Consider the following 14976-nt stretch of genomic DNA (forward strand, 5'->3'; position numbering starts at 1 on the left):
CCTTTTGAAGTGCTGCTCCTCTCGACATCCACCTCCGCCTCCCGTTGACTCTCTCCAAAAGCCATTTGCATTGGAACAGAAGGGTCAAGGGCAGCAGCACCAGATGAAGCAACGCCAACGTGGTGGTGGTGCTGATGGTGATGGTGGTGCTGTTGCTGGCGACGCAGTGTCTCCTCGATAAGGGCCAAGGGACTGCGAGTCGGCTTGGGGGAGCCGGGACTGGCGGCCAACAGACGCTCGGGATCGCCGGAGCCAAACAAAGGCAAGGCAACGGAGTCCGAGAGACTGGAGTCGGTGGTGTCGATGAAGCTTACATCGAACTCGTTGATGCATCGCTGCTGATCGCTGCTTGTGGTTGAGGGCGGACGCATTGACATGATGGTGTGTTGTTCTACATCAAACTCGGGCTGTCGGTAGACGACCTCGAGCGGCTTGTCGGGCCCGAAGGTTTTAGTGAATACCTCACTGGTTAGAACCTTGCGACTGTTGCTGCCGCTACCGGAGGATGATGAGGTAGAACTTTTTGTACTATCGCTTGATTTAATGGAACGTATGGTTATCACCTCACAGTCGTCGTCAACGAGCACGGTGCTAACAGCGCCGGTGGTTGCAATTGGTTCCCGATGAACTCTCACGGTCGATGTAGACACGACAGCACCTGCTGCTCGTCGAATGTTGGTCAAGTCCTTGTCCGTCTTGCGGCTTACTGTGCTAACGGATCGCACACTGCGCCGCGTACTGTTTGAGGAACCGCTGGCACTGGTGGTGCCGCTTCCTGAGTTTGAACTCGACTCGTTCATGGAGTCCTTCATCTTCTTTTGCATCTTGGGCTCCATGGAGCTATGCACAGTTATGTTGGAGGTGGTGGTGGTCGCAGTGCCGCTGGCATCACTTGTTTTGGGTACCGTTCGTTTTACTGGTTTCTTATTGTCTACCTGAGGTCTCTTGTCGATGTCACTCTTGCCTAACTTAGCTGTAGACCTTGCACTGGAAGACACGCTAATCGGAACTTTGGTGCGCTGTAAATTGGCTGTGGACTTCTTTTGAAGCTTGTTGTCGGTTTCTATGGAAGTTCTGTAGGCAAGTGTCTTGGCTGAATTAGCTGATTGTGTCGTCATGCTTTTGGTTGCTTGGCTCTTAGAGCCTATCACGTTTATTAGCTTATTTTCTTTGGATGTTTGTCGTTTGTATAGGCGGTCGGTGCTTTTTAGGGACTCCTTGCTATCACTTTGTGAGCCTCTCTTGATCTGGGAACGGGGTTGAGTTGTTTTGTTTTCAGCAATAGTGTTCTTTTGCTTCGATATCTGGGATGTGGACTTTGTCAAGGCACTTGTTACAAAAGGTGTTCTGTGAGTACTTTTGGTTTGGGCCGGAGTTGGCGATTTTGGTGGCGCTGGTGACTTTGGCGTTGCATTCTGGCCAATATCGCCGTCGCCACTCAAACCGTATCGCATGCTATGGGCCAGGGTGGGCTGCATATATCTGTGGGTGGCTGACGGTGTCGGGGTTTTCCTCTTCTCAACGTGCTCTTGGCGGCCGATTCTCACTGCATTCTTTGAACTCTTTTCTGTAAGGTCTTTGATAGATTGAGGGGCAGGTTTGTTTGGCTGTCTCACGGTTGTCTTATTTGACGTGGGCGTCTTGGGTTGGGGACTGAATGATCGCATTGAAGCATTGTAGGGTATTCGTGTGACGTCAGTTTTAACCCTAGGCCTGGGAGTGGTGGAACGGCTGCCTTCACCTTGCGGATGGCTCTCATAGAAAATGGAACTCGACGCTGGACTTGCAGACCGCTCGAAATGTATTTCGCTTATAACACGACTAGTGGCGGAAGCCGAACTGGTGTTGGTTGAAGTTGAGCTTGTGACAGAACGTCTGGACTCAGTTTTGTTTGGTAGTTTGGATTTGACCGTAGATGTGGTCTTGGTAATTGGCGGTTGCTTGGTATAAACTACTTTTACTTTTTCTTGCGAAACAGGTGCGTTTTTAACGTCGTTCTTAGGTTTTTCCCTAACCCCCATTGTTTTTTTGCTATCTGTTTTAACAGACTCTGACTTTATAACCTTTCTTTGTTGAGCTTTAATTACTCGTTTCTTAACAGGAGCTACCGACTTCTGTTCATCTTTTAAATTTACGAAGTAGGCAACTGGTTGAACTTCTTTTGCTTCTGTTTTATCGAGTTTACTGGAGAACACTTTGTCATCAGAGGTAAGCTTTACATTCTTTAGTGTTTCTTCAACTATTTGTTCTACTGAGCGTTCCTTATCTACGATCGGATTCTTAATATTATCCAAGATTCTTGTATGTTGAACTCTCATAAGTGTTTCATTAACTATTTTTTGAACCTCAGCATCACCAGCTCTGAGTGTATCCTCAACAATCTGTTGAACAGATCTATTTTCTTCGCAATCAGAAATCAAATCATCCCTGATCTGACGAATCTGTTGTTTCTTCGCCATCATGCCCAAAGAGTCTTGTGCAAGAGAAAGGGAAGGGAGTGACTGCAGTTTGTCTTCTGTAATGGTTGGTCCACTAACAGGCTTGGAATTTTCAAACACTTCATCACTTTCATCGTTCGGCTTGTCTTGGGGCTTAGGAATTCCAACCTTTGAATCATTTGAATAATCTTTTTGTCTAAGTGTTACTGACTGAGCTGGTAGTTTGGGCATATCTCGTAAGGTGGTTTTAACAGGAGATTTAACCCCAGCTTCAATTAGAGAAGTTATTAAAGAAGCAGTTTGAACAACGGATTTGTCATTAGGCTTAGGAACAACAACCTCATCATCACTTCCATCGTCGTGAAGGTCAAGCGACTTTGGTTTCTTATTAGGTTTAACAGGAGATTTGACCTCTGCATCAATAAGAGAAGTTACCAAAGGAGCTGACTGAGAAACGGGCTTGTCTTGGGGCTTAGGAACACCAACCTCATCGTCGCTTTCATCGTCCGCATACCCCTTCTGGTAAGATGTCACTAATTCGACTGGTGACTTGGGCTTATCGCCTAAGATGGCTGGGACCTTATCATCTTTCAAACTTTCAGAGGGATCTATAGGTTTGCTGATCTTGCTATCTATTGATTCAATAGTAATGCTTGCAGATTTTAAACTGCTTTGAATTGTTGTTGAACTTTCTACCGCCTTCAAAACTGTAACTTCCTTAGTCTTCGCATCGTCTTTAAGAGCCGACTCATCTAAATCGCTAGCAATAGGGGCTACCCAGGCAGTTGATTCAGTAGCGGGTTTGTCATGGGCCTTAGGAATGCCAAACTCTTCATCACTTTCGTCGTCCGAATACTCCTTCACACTAGGCTTCACTGACTCAATGGGTGATTTGAGCTTGTCTCCTATCTTAGTTGGAATCTTTTCGTCGTGTAGGTCAAGCGACTTTGGTTTCTCATCTGGTAGAACAGGAGATTTAACCGCAACATCAATATGAGAAGTTACCAAGGAAGCTGTCTGAGAAATGGGCTTGATTTGAGGCTTAGGAACCTCATCATCGCTTTCATCGTCCGAGTACCCCTTCTGGTAAGATGTCACTAATTCGACTGGTGACTTGGGCTTATCGCCTAAGGTGGTTGGGCCCTTATCATCTTTCAAACTTGCAAAGAGATCTATAGGTTTGCTGATCTTGCTATCTATTGATTCAATAGTGGGGCTTGTTAAACTGCTTTGAATTGTTGTTGAACTTTCTACCGCCTTCAAAACCGTAACATCCTTAGTCTTCGCATCGTCTTTAAGAGCTGACTTTTCTAAATCGCTAGTAATAGGGGCTAACCAGGCAGTTGATTCAGTAAAGGGTTTGTCATGGGCCTTAGGAATGCCAAACTCTTCATCACTTTCGTTGTCCGAATACTCCTTCATACTAGGCTTCACTGACTCAATGGGCGATTTGAGCTTGTCTCCTATCTTAGTTGGAATCTTTTCGTCGTGAAAGTCAGGCGACTTTGGTTTCTCATCTGGTTTAATAGGAGATTTAACCCCAACATCAATAAGAGAAGTTACCAAGGAAGCTGTCTGAGAAATGGGCTTGATTTGAGGCTTAGGAACCTCATCATCGCTTTCATCGTCCGAGTACCCCTTCTGGTAAGATGTCACTAATTCGACTGGTGACTTGGGCTTATCCCCTAAGGTGGTTGGGACCTTATCATCTTTCAAACTTGCAAAGGGATCTATAGGTTTGCTGATCTTGCTATCTATTGATTCAATAGTGGAGCTTGTTAAACTGCTTTGAATTGTTGTTGAACTTTCTACCGCCTTCAAAACTGTAACTTCCTTAGTCTTCGCATCGTCTTTAAGAGCTGACTTTTCTAAATCGCTAGTAATAGGGGCTACCCAGGCAGTTGATTCAGTAGCGGGTTTGTCATGGGCCTTGGGAATGTCAAACTCTTCATCACTTTCGTCGTCCGAATTCTCCTTCACACTAGGCTTCACTGACTCAATGGGTGATTTGAGCTTGTCTCCTATCTTAGTTGGAATCTTTTCGTCGTGTAGGCCAAGCGACTTTGGTTTTTCATCAGGTTTAACTGGAGATTTAACCCCAGCATCAATAAGAGAAGTTACCAAAGGAGCTGGCTGAGAAACGGGCTTTTCTTGAGGCTTAGGAACACCAACCTCATAGTCGCTTTCATCGTCCGAATACCCCTTCTGGTAAGATTTCACTAATTCAACTGGTGACTTGGGCTTATCGCCTAAGGTGGTTGGGACCTTATCATCTTTCAATCTTGAAAAGGGATCTATAGGTTTGCTGATCTTGCTATCTATTGATTCAATAGTGTGGCTTGTTAAACTGCTTTGAATTGTTGTTGAACTTTCTACCGCCTTCAAAACTGTAACTTCCTTAGTCTTCGCATCGTCTTTAAGAGCTGACTTTTCTAAATCGCTAGTAATAGGGGCTACCCAGGCAGTTGATTTAGTAGCGGGTTTGTCATGGGCCTTGGGAATGTCAAACTCTTCATCACTTTCGTCGTCCGAATTCTCCTTCACACTAGGCTTCACTGACTCAATGGGTGATTTGAGCTTGTCTCCTATCTTAGTTGGAATCTTTTCGTCGTGTAGGTCAAGCGACTTTGGTTTCTCATCTGGTAGAACAGGAGATTTAACCGCAACATCAATATGAGAAGTTACCAAGGAAGCTGTCTGAGAAATGGGCTTGATTTGAGGCTTAGGAACCTCATCATCGCTTTCATCGTCCGAGTACCCCTTCTGGGAAGATGTCACTAATTCGACTGGTGACTTGGGCTTATCGCCTAAGGTGGTTGGGACCTTATCATCTTTCAATCTTGAAAAGGGATCTATAGGTTTGCTGATCTTGCTATCTATTGATTCAATAGTGTGGCTTGTTAAACTGCTTTGAATTGTTGTTGAACTTTCTACCGCCTTCAAAACCGTAACATCCTTAGGCTTTGCATCGACTTTAAGAGCCGACTTATCAAAATCGCTAGTAATAGGGCCTATCCAGGCAGTTGATTCAGTAGCGGTTTTGTCATGGGCCTTAGGATTGTCAAACTCTTCATCACTTTCGTCGTCAGAATAGTCCTTCACACTAGGCTTCACTGACTCAATGGGTGATTTGGGTTTAATTGGAACCTTTTCGTCGTGGAGGTCAAGCGACTTTGGTTTTTCATCAGGTTTAACTGGAGATTTAACCCCAGCATCAATAAGAGAAGTTACCAAAGGAGCTGGCTGAGAAACGGGCGTTTCTTGAGGCTTAGGAACACCAAACTCATCGTCGCTTTCATCGTCCGAATACCCCTTCTGGGAAGATGTCACTAATTCGACTGGTGACTTGGGCTTATCGCCTAAGGTCGTTGGGACCTTATCATCTTTCAAACTTGAAAAGGGACCTATAGGTTTGCTGATCTTGCTATCTATTGATTCAATAGTGTGGCTTGTTAAACTGCTTTGAATCGTTGTTGAACTTTCTACCGCTTTAAAAACCGTAACATCCTTAGGCTTCGCATCGACTTTAAGAGCCGACTTATCAAAATCGCTAGTAATAGGGCCTATCCAGGCAGTTGATTCAGTAGCGGGTTTGTCATGGGCCTTAGGAATGTCAAACTCTTCATCACTCTCGTCGTCAGAATACTCCTTCACACTAGGCTTCACTGACTCAATGGGTGATTTGAGCTTGTCTCCTATCTTAGTTGGAATCTTTTCGTCGTGTAGGTCAACCGACTTTGGTTTCTCATCAGGTTTAACAGGAGATTTAAGCCCAGCATCGATAAGAGAAGTTACCAAAGGAGCTAGCTGAGAAACAGGCTTGTCTTGGGGCTTAGAAACACCAACCTCATCGTCGCTTTCATCGTCCGAATACCCCTTTTGGTAAGATTTCACTAATTCAACTGGTGACTTGGGCTTATCGCCTAAGGTGGTTGGGACCTTATCATCTTTCAAACTTGAAGGGGGATCTATAGGTTTGCTGATCTGGCTATCTATTGATTCAATAGTGTGGCTTGTTAAACTGCTTTGAATTGTTGTTGAACTTTCTACCGCCTTCAAAACCGTAACATCCTTAGGCTTTGCATCGACTTTAAGAGCCGACTTATCAAAATCGCTAGTAATAGGGCCTATCCAGGCAGTTGATTCAGTAGCGGTTTTGTCATGGGCCTTAGGATTGTCAAACTCTTCATCACTTTCGTCGTCAGAATAGTCCTTCACACTAGGCTTCACTGACTCAATGGGTGATTTGGGTTTAATTGGAACCTTTTCGTCGTGGAGGTCAAGCGACTTTGGTTTTTCATCAGGTTTAACTGGAGATTTAACCCCAGCATCAATAAGAGAAGTTACCAAAGGAGCTGGCTGAGAAACGGGCGTTTCTTGAGGCTTAGGAACACCAAACTCATCGTCGCTTTCATCGTCCGAATACCCCTTCTGGGAAGATGTCACTAATTCGACTGGTGACTTGGGCTTATCGCCTAAGGTCGTTGGGACCTTATCATCTTTCAAACTTGAAAAGGGACCTATAGGTTTGCTGATCTTGCTATCTATTGATTCAATAGTGTGGCTTGTTAAACTGCTTTGAATTGTTGTTGAACTTTCTACCGCTTTAAAAACCGTAACATCCTTAGGCTTCGCATCGACTTTAAGAGCCGACTTATCAAAATCGCTAGTAATAGGGCCTATCCAGGCAGTTGATTCAGTAGCGGGTTTGTCATGGGCCTTAGGAATGTCAAACTCTTCATCACTCTCGTCGTCAGAATACTCCTTCACACTAGGCTTCACTGACTCAATGGGTGATTTGAGCTTGTCTCCTATCTTAGTTGGAATCTTTTCGTCGTGTAGGTCAACCGACTTTGGTTTCTCATCAGGTTTAACAGGAGATTTAAGCCCAGCATCGATAAGAGAAGTTACCAAAGGAGCTAGCTGAGAAACAGGCTTGTCTTGGGGCTTAGAAACACCAACCTCATCGTCGCTTTCATCGTCCGAATACCCCTTTTGGTAAGATTTCACTAATTCAACTGGTGACTTGGGCTTATCGCCTAAGGTGGTTGGGACCTTATCATCTTTCAAACTTGAAGGGGGATCTATAGGTTTGCTGATCTGGCTATCTATTGATTCAATAGTGTGGCTTGTTAAACTGCTTTGAATTGTTGTTGAACTTTCTACCGCCTTCAAAACCGTAACATCCTTAGGCTTCGCATCGGCCTTAAGAGCCGACTCATCTAAATCGCTAGCAATAGGGGCTACCCAGGCAGTTGATTCAGTAGCGGGTTTGTCATGGGCCTTAGGAATGCCAAACTCTTCATCACTTTCGTCGTCCGAATACTCCTTCACACTAGGCTTCACAGCCTCAATGGGTGATTTGAGCTTGTCTCCTATCTTAGTTGGAACCTTTTCATCGTGAAGGTCAAGCGACTTTGGTTTTTCATCAGGCTTAACAGGAGATTTAACCCCAGCATCGATAAGAGAAGTTACCAAAGGAGCTGGCTGAGAAACGGGCTTGCCTTGGGGCTTAGGAACACCAACCTCATAGTCGCTTTCATCGTCCGAATACCCCTTCTGGTAAGATTTCACTAATTCAACTGGTGACTTGGGCTTATCGGCTAAGGTGGTTGGGACCTTATCATCTTTCAAACTTGAAAAGGGATCTATAGGTTTGCTGATCTTGCTATCTATTGATTCAATAGTGTGGATTGTTAAACTGCTTTGAATTGTTGTTGAACTTTCTACCGCCTTCAAAACCGTAACATCTTTAGGCTTCGCATCGTCTTTAAGAGCCGACTTATCAAAATCGCTAGTAATAGGGCCTACCCAGGCAGTTGATTCAGTAGCGGTTTTGTCATGGGCCTTAGGAATGTCAAACTCTTCATCACTTTCGTCGTCAGAATACTCCTTCACACTAGGCTTCACTGACTCAATGGGTGATTTGAGCTTGTCTCCTATCTTAGTTGGAATCTTTTCGTCGTGTAGATCAAGCGACTTTGGTTTTTCATCAGGTTTAATTGGAGATTTAACCCCAGCATCGATAAGAGAAGTTACCAAAGGAGCTGGCTGAGAAACGGGCTTGCCTTGGGGCTTAGGAACACCAACCTCATCGTCGCTTTCATCGTCCGCATACCCCTTCTGGTAAGATGTCACTAATTCGACTGGTGACTTGGGCTTATCGCCTAAGATGGCTGGGACCTTATCATCTTTCAAACTTTCAGAGGGATCTATAGGTTTGCTGATCTTGCTATCTATTGATTCAATAGTAATGCTTGCAGATTTTAAACTGCTTTGAATTGTTGTTGAACTTTCTACCGCCTTCAAAACCGTAACATCTTTAGGCTTCGCATCGTCTTTAAGAGCCGACTTATCAAAATCGCTAGTAATAGGGCCTACCCAGGCAGTTGATTCAGTAGCGGTTTTGTCATGGGCCTTAGGAATGCCAAACTCTTCATCACTTTCGTCGTCCGAATACTCCTTCACACTAGGCTTCACTGACTCAATGGGTGATTTGAGCTTGTCTCCTATCTTAGTTGGAATCTTTTCGTCGTGTAGGTCAAGCGACTTTGGTTTCTCATCTGGTAGAACAGGAGATTTAACCGCAACATCAATATGAGAAGTTACCAAGGAAGCTGTCTGAGAAATGGGCTTGATTTGAGGCTTAGGAACCTCATCATCGCTTTCATCGTCCGAGTACCCCTTCTGGTAAGATGTCACTAATTCGACTGGTGACTTGGGCTTATCCCCTAAGGTGGTTGGGACCTTATCATCTTTCAAACTTGCAAAGGGATCTATAGGTTTGCTGATCTTGCTATCTATTGATTCAATAGTGGAGCTTGTTAAACTGCTTTGAATTGTTGTTGAACTTTCTACCGCCTTCAAAACTGTAACTTCCTTAGTCTTCGCATCGTCTTTAAGAGCTGACTTTTCTAAATCGCTAGTAATAGGGGCTACCCAGGCAGTTGATTCAGTAGCGGGTTTGTCATGGGCCTTGGGAATGTCAAACTCTTCATCACTTTCGTCGTCCGAATTCTCCTTCACACTAGGCTTCACTGACTCAATGGGTGATTTGAGCTTGTCTCCTATCTTAGTTGGAATCTTTTCGTCGTGTAGGCCAAGCGACTTTGGTTTTTCATCAGGTTTAACTGGAGATTTAACCCCAGCATCAATAAGAGAAGTTACCAAAGGAGCTGGCTGAGAAACGGGCTTTTCTTGAGGCTTAGGAACACCTACCTCATCGTCGCTTTCATCGTCCGAATACCCCTTCTGGGAAGATGTCACTAATTCGACTGGTGACTTGGGCTTATCGCCTAAGGTGGTTGGGACCTTATCATCTTTCAATCTTGAAAAGGGATCTATAGGTTTGCTGATCTTGCTATCTATTGATTCAATAGTGTGGCTTGTTAAACTGCTTTGAATTGTTGTTGAACTTTCTACCGCCTTCAAAACCGTAACATCCTTAGGCTTTGCATCGACTTTAAGAGCCGACTTATCAAAATCGCTAGTAATAGGGCCTATCCAGGCAGTTGATTCAGTAGCGGTTTTGTCATGGGCCTTAGGATTGTCAAACTCTTCATCACTTTCGTCGTCAGAATAGTCCTTCACACTAGGCTTCACTGACTCAATGGGTGATTTGGGTTTAATTGGAACCTTTTCGTCGTGGAGGTCAAGCGACTTTGGTTTTTCATCAGGTTTAACTGGAGATTTAACCCCAGCATCAATAAGAGAAGTTACCAAAGGAGCTGGCTGAGAAACGGGCTTTTCTTGAGGCTTAGGAACACCAACCTCATCGTCGCTTTCATCGTCCGAATACCCCTTCTGGGAAGATGTCACTAATTCGACTGGTGACTTGGGCTTATCGCCTAAGGTCGTTGGGACCTTATCATCTTTCAAACTTGAAAAGGGACCTATAGGTTTGCTGATCTTGCTATCTATTGATTCAATAGTGTGGCTTGTTAAACTGCTTTGAATTGTTGTTGAACTTTCTACCGCTTTAAAAACCGTAACATCCTTAGGCTTCGCATCGACTTTAAGAGCCGACTTATCAAAATCGCTAGTAATAGGGCCTATCCAGGCAGTTGATTCAGTAGCGGGTTTGTCATGGACCTTAGGAATGTCAAACTCTTCATCACTCTCGTCGTCAGAATACTCCTTCACACTAGGCTTCACTGACTCAATGGGTGATTTGAGCTTGTCTCCTATCTTAGTTGGAATCTTTTCGTCGTGTAGGTCAACCGACTTTGGTTTCTCATCAGGTTTAACAGGAGATTTAAGCCCAGCATCGATAAGAGAAGTTACCAAAGGAGCTAGCTGAGAAACAGGCTTGTCTTGGGGCTTAGAAACACCAACCTCATCGTCGCTTTCATCGTCCGAATACCCCTTTTGGTAAGATTTCACTAATTCAACTGATGACTTGGGCTTATCGCCTAAGGTGGTTGGGACCTTATCATCTTTCAAACTTGAAGGGGGATCTATAGGTTTGCTGATCTGGCTATCTATTGATTCAATAGTGTGGCTTGTTAAACTGCTTTGAATTGTTGTTGAACTTTCTACCGCCTTCAAAACCGTAACATCCTTAGGCTTCGCATCGTCCTTAAGAGCCGACTCATCTAAATCGCTAGCAATAGGGGCTACCCAGGCAGTTGATTCAGTAGCGGGTTTGTCATGGGCCTTAGGAATGCCAAACTCTTCATCACTTTCGTCGTCCGAATACTCCTTCACACTAGGCTTCACTGACTCAATGGGTGATTTGAGCTTGTCTCCTATCTTAGTTGGAACCTTTTCATCGTGAAGGTCAAGCGACTTTGGTTTTTCATCAGGCTTAACAGGAGATTTAACCCCAGCATCGATAAGAGAAGTTACCAAAGGAGCTGGCTGAGAAACGGGCTTGCCTTGGGGCTTAGGAACACCAACCTCATAGTCGCTTTCATCGTCCGAATACCCCTTCTGGTAAGATTTCACTAATTCAACTGGTGACTTGGACTTATCGCCTAAGGTGGTTGGGACCTTATCATCTTTCAAACTTGAAAAGGGATCTATAGGTTTGCTGATCTTGCTATCTATTGATTCAATAGTGTGGATTGTTAAACTGCTTTGAATTGTTGTTGAACTTTCTACCGCCTTCAAAACCGTAACATCTTTAGGCTTCGCATCGTCTTTAAGAGCCGACTTATCAAAATCGCTAGTAATAGGGCCTACCCAGGCAGTTGATTCAGTAGCGGTTTTGTCATGGGCCTTAGGAATGTCAAACTCTTCATCACTTTCGTCGTCAGAATACTCCTTCACACTAGGCTTCACTGACTCAATGGGTGATTTGAGCTTGTCTCCTATCTTAGTTGGAATCTTTTCGTCGTGTAGATCAAGCGACTTTTGTTTTTCATCAGGTTTAATTGGAGATTTAACCCCAGCATCAATAAGAGAAATTACCAAAGGAGCTGGCTGAGAAACGGGCTTGTATTGAGGCTTAAGAATGCCAACCTCATCGTCGCTTTCATCGTCCGAATACCCCTTCTGGTAAGATTTCACTAATTCAACTGGTGACTTGGGCTTATCGCCTAAGGTGGTTGGGACCTTATCATCTTTCAAACTTGAAAAGGGATCTATAGGTTTGCTGATCTTGCTATCTATTGATTCAATAGTGTGGATTGTTAAACTGCTTTGAATTGTTGTTGAACTTTCTACCGCCTTCAAAACCGTAACATCTTTAGGCTTCGCATCGTCTTTAAGAGCCGACTTATCAAAATCGCTAGTAATAGGGCCTACCCAGGCAGTTGATTCAGTAGCGGTTTTGTCATGGGCCTTAGGAATGTCAAACTCTTCATCACTTTCGTCGTCAGAATACTCCTTCACACTAGGCTTCACTGACTCAATGGGTGATTTGGGTTTAATTGCAACCTTTTCGTCGTGAAGGTCAAGCGACTTTGTATTCTCATCAGGTTTAACAGGAGATTTAAACCCAGCATCGATAAGAGAAGTTACCAAAGGAGCTAGCTGAGAAACAGGCTTGTCTTGGGGCTTAGAAACACCAACCTCATCGTCGCTTTCATCGTCCGAATACCCCTTTTGGTAAGATTTCACTAATTCAACTGGTGACTTGGGCTTATCGCCTAAGGTGGTTGGGACCTTATCATCTTTCAAACTTGAAGGGAGATCTAAAGGTTTGCTGATCTGGCTATCTATTGATTCAATAGTGTGGCTTGTTAAACTGCTTTGAATTGTTGTTGAACTTTCTACCGCCTTCAAAACCGTAACATCCTTAGGCTTCGCATCGTCCTTAAGAGCCGACTTATCTAAATCGCTTGCAATAGGGGCTACCCAGGCAGTTGATTCAGTAGCGGGTTTGTCATGGGCCTTAGGAATGTCAAACTCTTCATCACTCTCGTCGTCAGAATACTCCTTCACACTAGGCTTCACTGACTCAATGGGTGATTTGAGCTTGTCTCCTATCTTAGTTGGAATCTTTTCGTCGTGTAGGTCAACCGACTTTGGTTTCTCATCAGGTTTAACAGGAGATTTAAGCCCAGCATCGATAAGAGAAGTTACCAAAGGAGCTAGCTGAGAAACAGGCTTGTCTTGGGGCTTAGAAACACCAACCTCATCGTCGCTTTCATCGTCCGAATACCCCTTTTGGTAAGATTTCACTAATTCAACTGGTGACTTGGGCTTATCGCCTAAGGTGGTTGGGACCTTATCATCTTTCAAACTTGAAGGGGGATCTATAGGTTTGCTGATCTGGCTATCTATTGATTCAATAGTGTGGATTGTTAAACTGCTTTGAATTGTTGTTGAACTTTCTACCGCCTTCAAAACCGTAACATCTTTAGGCTTCGCATCGTCTTTAAGAGCCGACTTATCAAAATCGCTAGTAATAGGGCCTACCCAGGCAGTTGATTCAGTAGCGGTTTTGTCATGGGCCTTAGGAATGTCAAACTCTTCATCACTTTCGTCGTCAGAATACTCCTTCACACTAGGCTTCACTGACTCAATGGGTGATTTGAGCTTGTCTCCTATCTTAGTTGGAATCTTTTCGTCGTGTAGATCAAGCGACTTTGGTTTTTCATCAGGTTTAATTGGAGAATTAACCCCAGCATCAATAAGAGAAATTACCAAAGGAGCTGGCTGAGAAACGGGCTTGTATTGAGGCTTAAGAATGCCAACCTCATCGTCGCTTTCATCGTCCGAATACCCCTTCTGGTAAGATTTCACTAATTCAACTGGTGACTTGGGCTTATCGCCTAAGGTGGTTGGGACCTTATCATCTTTCAAACTTGAAAAGGGATCTATAGGTTTGCTGATCTTGCTATCTATTGATTCAATAGTGTGGATTGTTAAACTGCTTTGAATTGTTGTTGAACTTTCTACCGCCTTCAAAACCGTAACATCTTTAGGCTTCGCATCGTCTTTAAGAGCCGACTTATCAAAATCGCTAGTAATAGGGCCTACCCAGGCAGTTGATTCAGTAGCGGTTTTGTCATGGGCCTTAGGAATGTCAAACTCTTCATCACTTTCGTCGTCAGAATACTCCTTCACACTAGGCTTCACTGACTCAATGGGTGATTTGGGTTTAATTGCAACCTTTTCGTCGTGAAGGTCAAGCGACTTTGTATTCTCAACAGGTTTAACAGGAGATTTAACCCCAGCATCGATAAGAGAAGTTACCCAAGGAGCTGGCTGAGAAAGGGGCTTGTCTTGGGGTTTAGGAACACCAACCTCATCGTCGCTTTCATCGTCCAAATACCCCTTCTGGTAAGATGTCTCTAATTCGACTGGTGACTTGGGCTTATCGCCTAAGGTGGTTGGTACCTTATCATCTTTCAAACTTGCAAAGGGATCTATAGGTTTGCTGATCTTGCTATCTATTGATTCAATAGTGGAGCTTGTTAAACTGCTTTGAATTGTTGTTGAACTTTCTACCGCCTTCAAAACTGTAACTTCCTTAGCCTTCGCATCGTCTTTAAGAGCTGACTTTTCTAAATCGCTAGTAATAGGGGCTACCCAGGCAGTTGATTCAGTAGCGGGTTTGTCATGGGGCTTTGGAATGCCAAACTCTTCATCACTTTCGTCGTCCGAATACTCCTTCACACTAGACTTCACTGACTCAATGGGTGATTTGGGTTTAATTGGAACCTTTTCGTCGTGGAGGTCAAGCGACTTTGGTTTCTCATCAGGTTTAACAGGAGATTTAAGCCCAGCATCGATAAGAGAAGTTACCAAAGGAGCTAGCTGAGTAACAGGCTTGTCTTGGGGCTTAGAAACACCAACCTCATCGTCGCTTTCATCGTCCGAATACCCCTTTTGGTAAGATTTCACTAATTCAACTGGTGACTTGGGCTTATCGCCTAAGGTGGTTGGGACCTTATCATCTTTCAAACTTGAAGGGGGATCTATAGGTTTGCTGATCTGGCTATCTATTGATTCAAAAGTGTGGCTTGTTAAACTGCTTTGAATTGTTGTTGAACTTTCTACCGCATTCAAAACCGTAACATCCTTAGGCTTCGCATCGTCCTTAAGAGCCGACTTATCTAAATCGCTTGCAATAGGGGCTACCCAGGCA

General features: G+C 44.2%; 1 protein-coding gene across 31 annotated transcripts in view; it reads right to left on the minus strand.

Annotated features, from left to right (window-relative positions):
• The window catches only part of LOC108142208 (ankyrin-3), a 66181-nt gene that overhangs the window by 10840 nt on the left and 40365 nt on the right, over positions 1 to 14976 (minus strand). For 15 of the 31 annotated variants that reach the window (XM_041707943.1, XM_041707942.1, XM_041707953.1 and 12 more), the window contains one exon: positions 2 to 14498. The exons of 11 other annotated variants lie outside the window; for them this stretch is intronic. In XM_041707943.1, coding sequence (XP_041563877.1) covers positions 2 to 14498 — 14497 coding nt within the window. Of the gene's footprint in view, position 1; positions 14499 to 14976 lie in introns of those variants that run through there. 5 more of the 31 variants (XM_041707951.1, XM_041707954.1, XM_041707950.1 and 2 more) reach the window with 5 other exon arrangements.

The sequence above is a fragment of the Drosophila elegans genome, unplaced genomic scaffold (genome assembly GCF_018152505.1).
Source record: "Drosophila elegans isolate 14027-0461.03 unplaced genomic scaffold, ASM1815250v1 contig_208, whole genome shotgun sequence".
Classification (NCBI taxonomy): Eukaryota; Metazoa; Arthropoda; class Insecta; order Diptera; family Drosophilidae; genus Drosophila; species Drosophila elegans.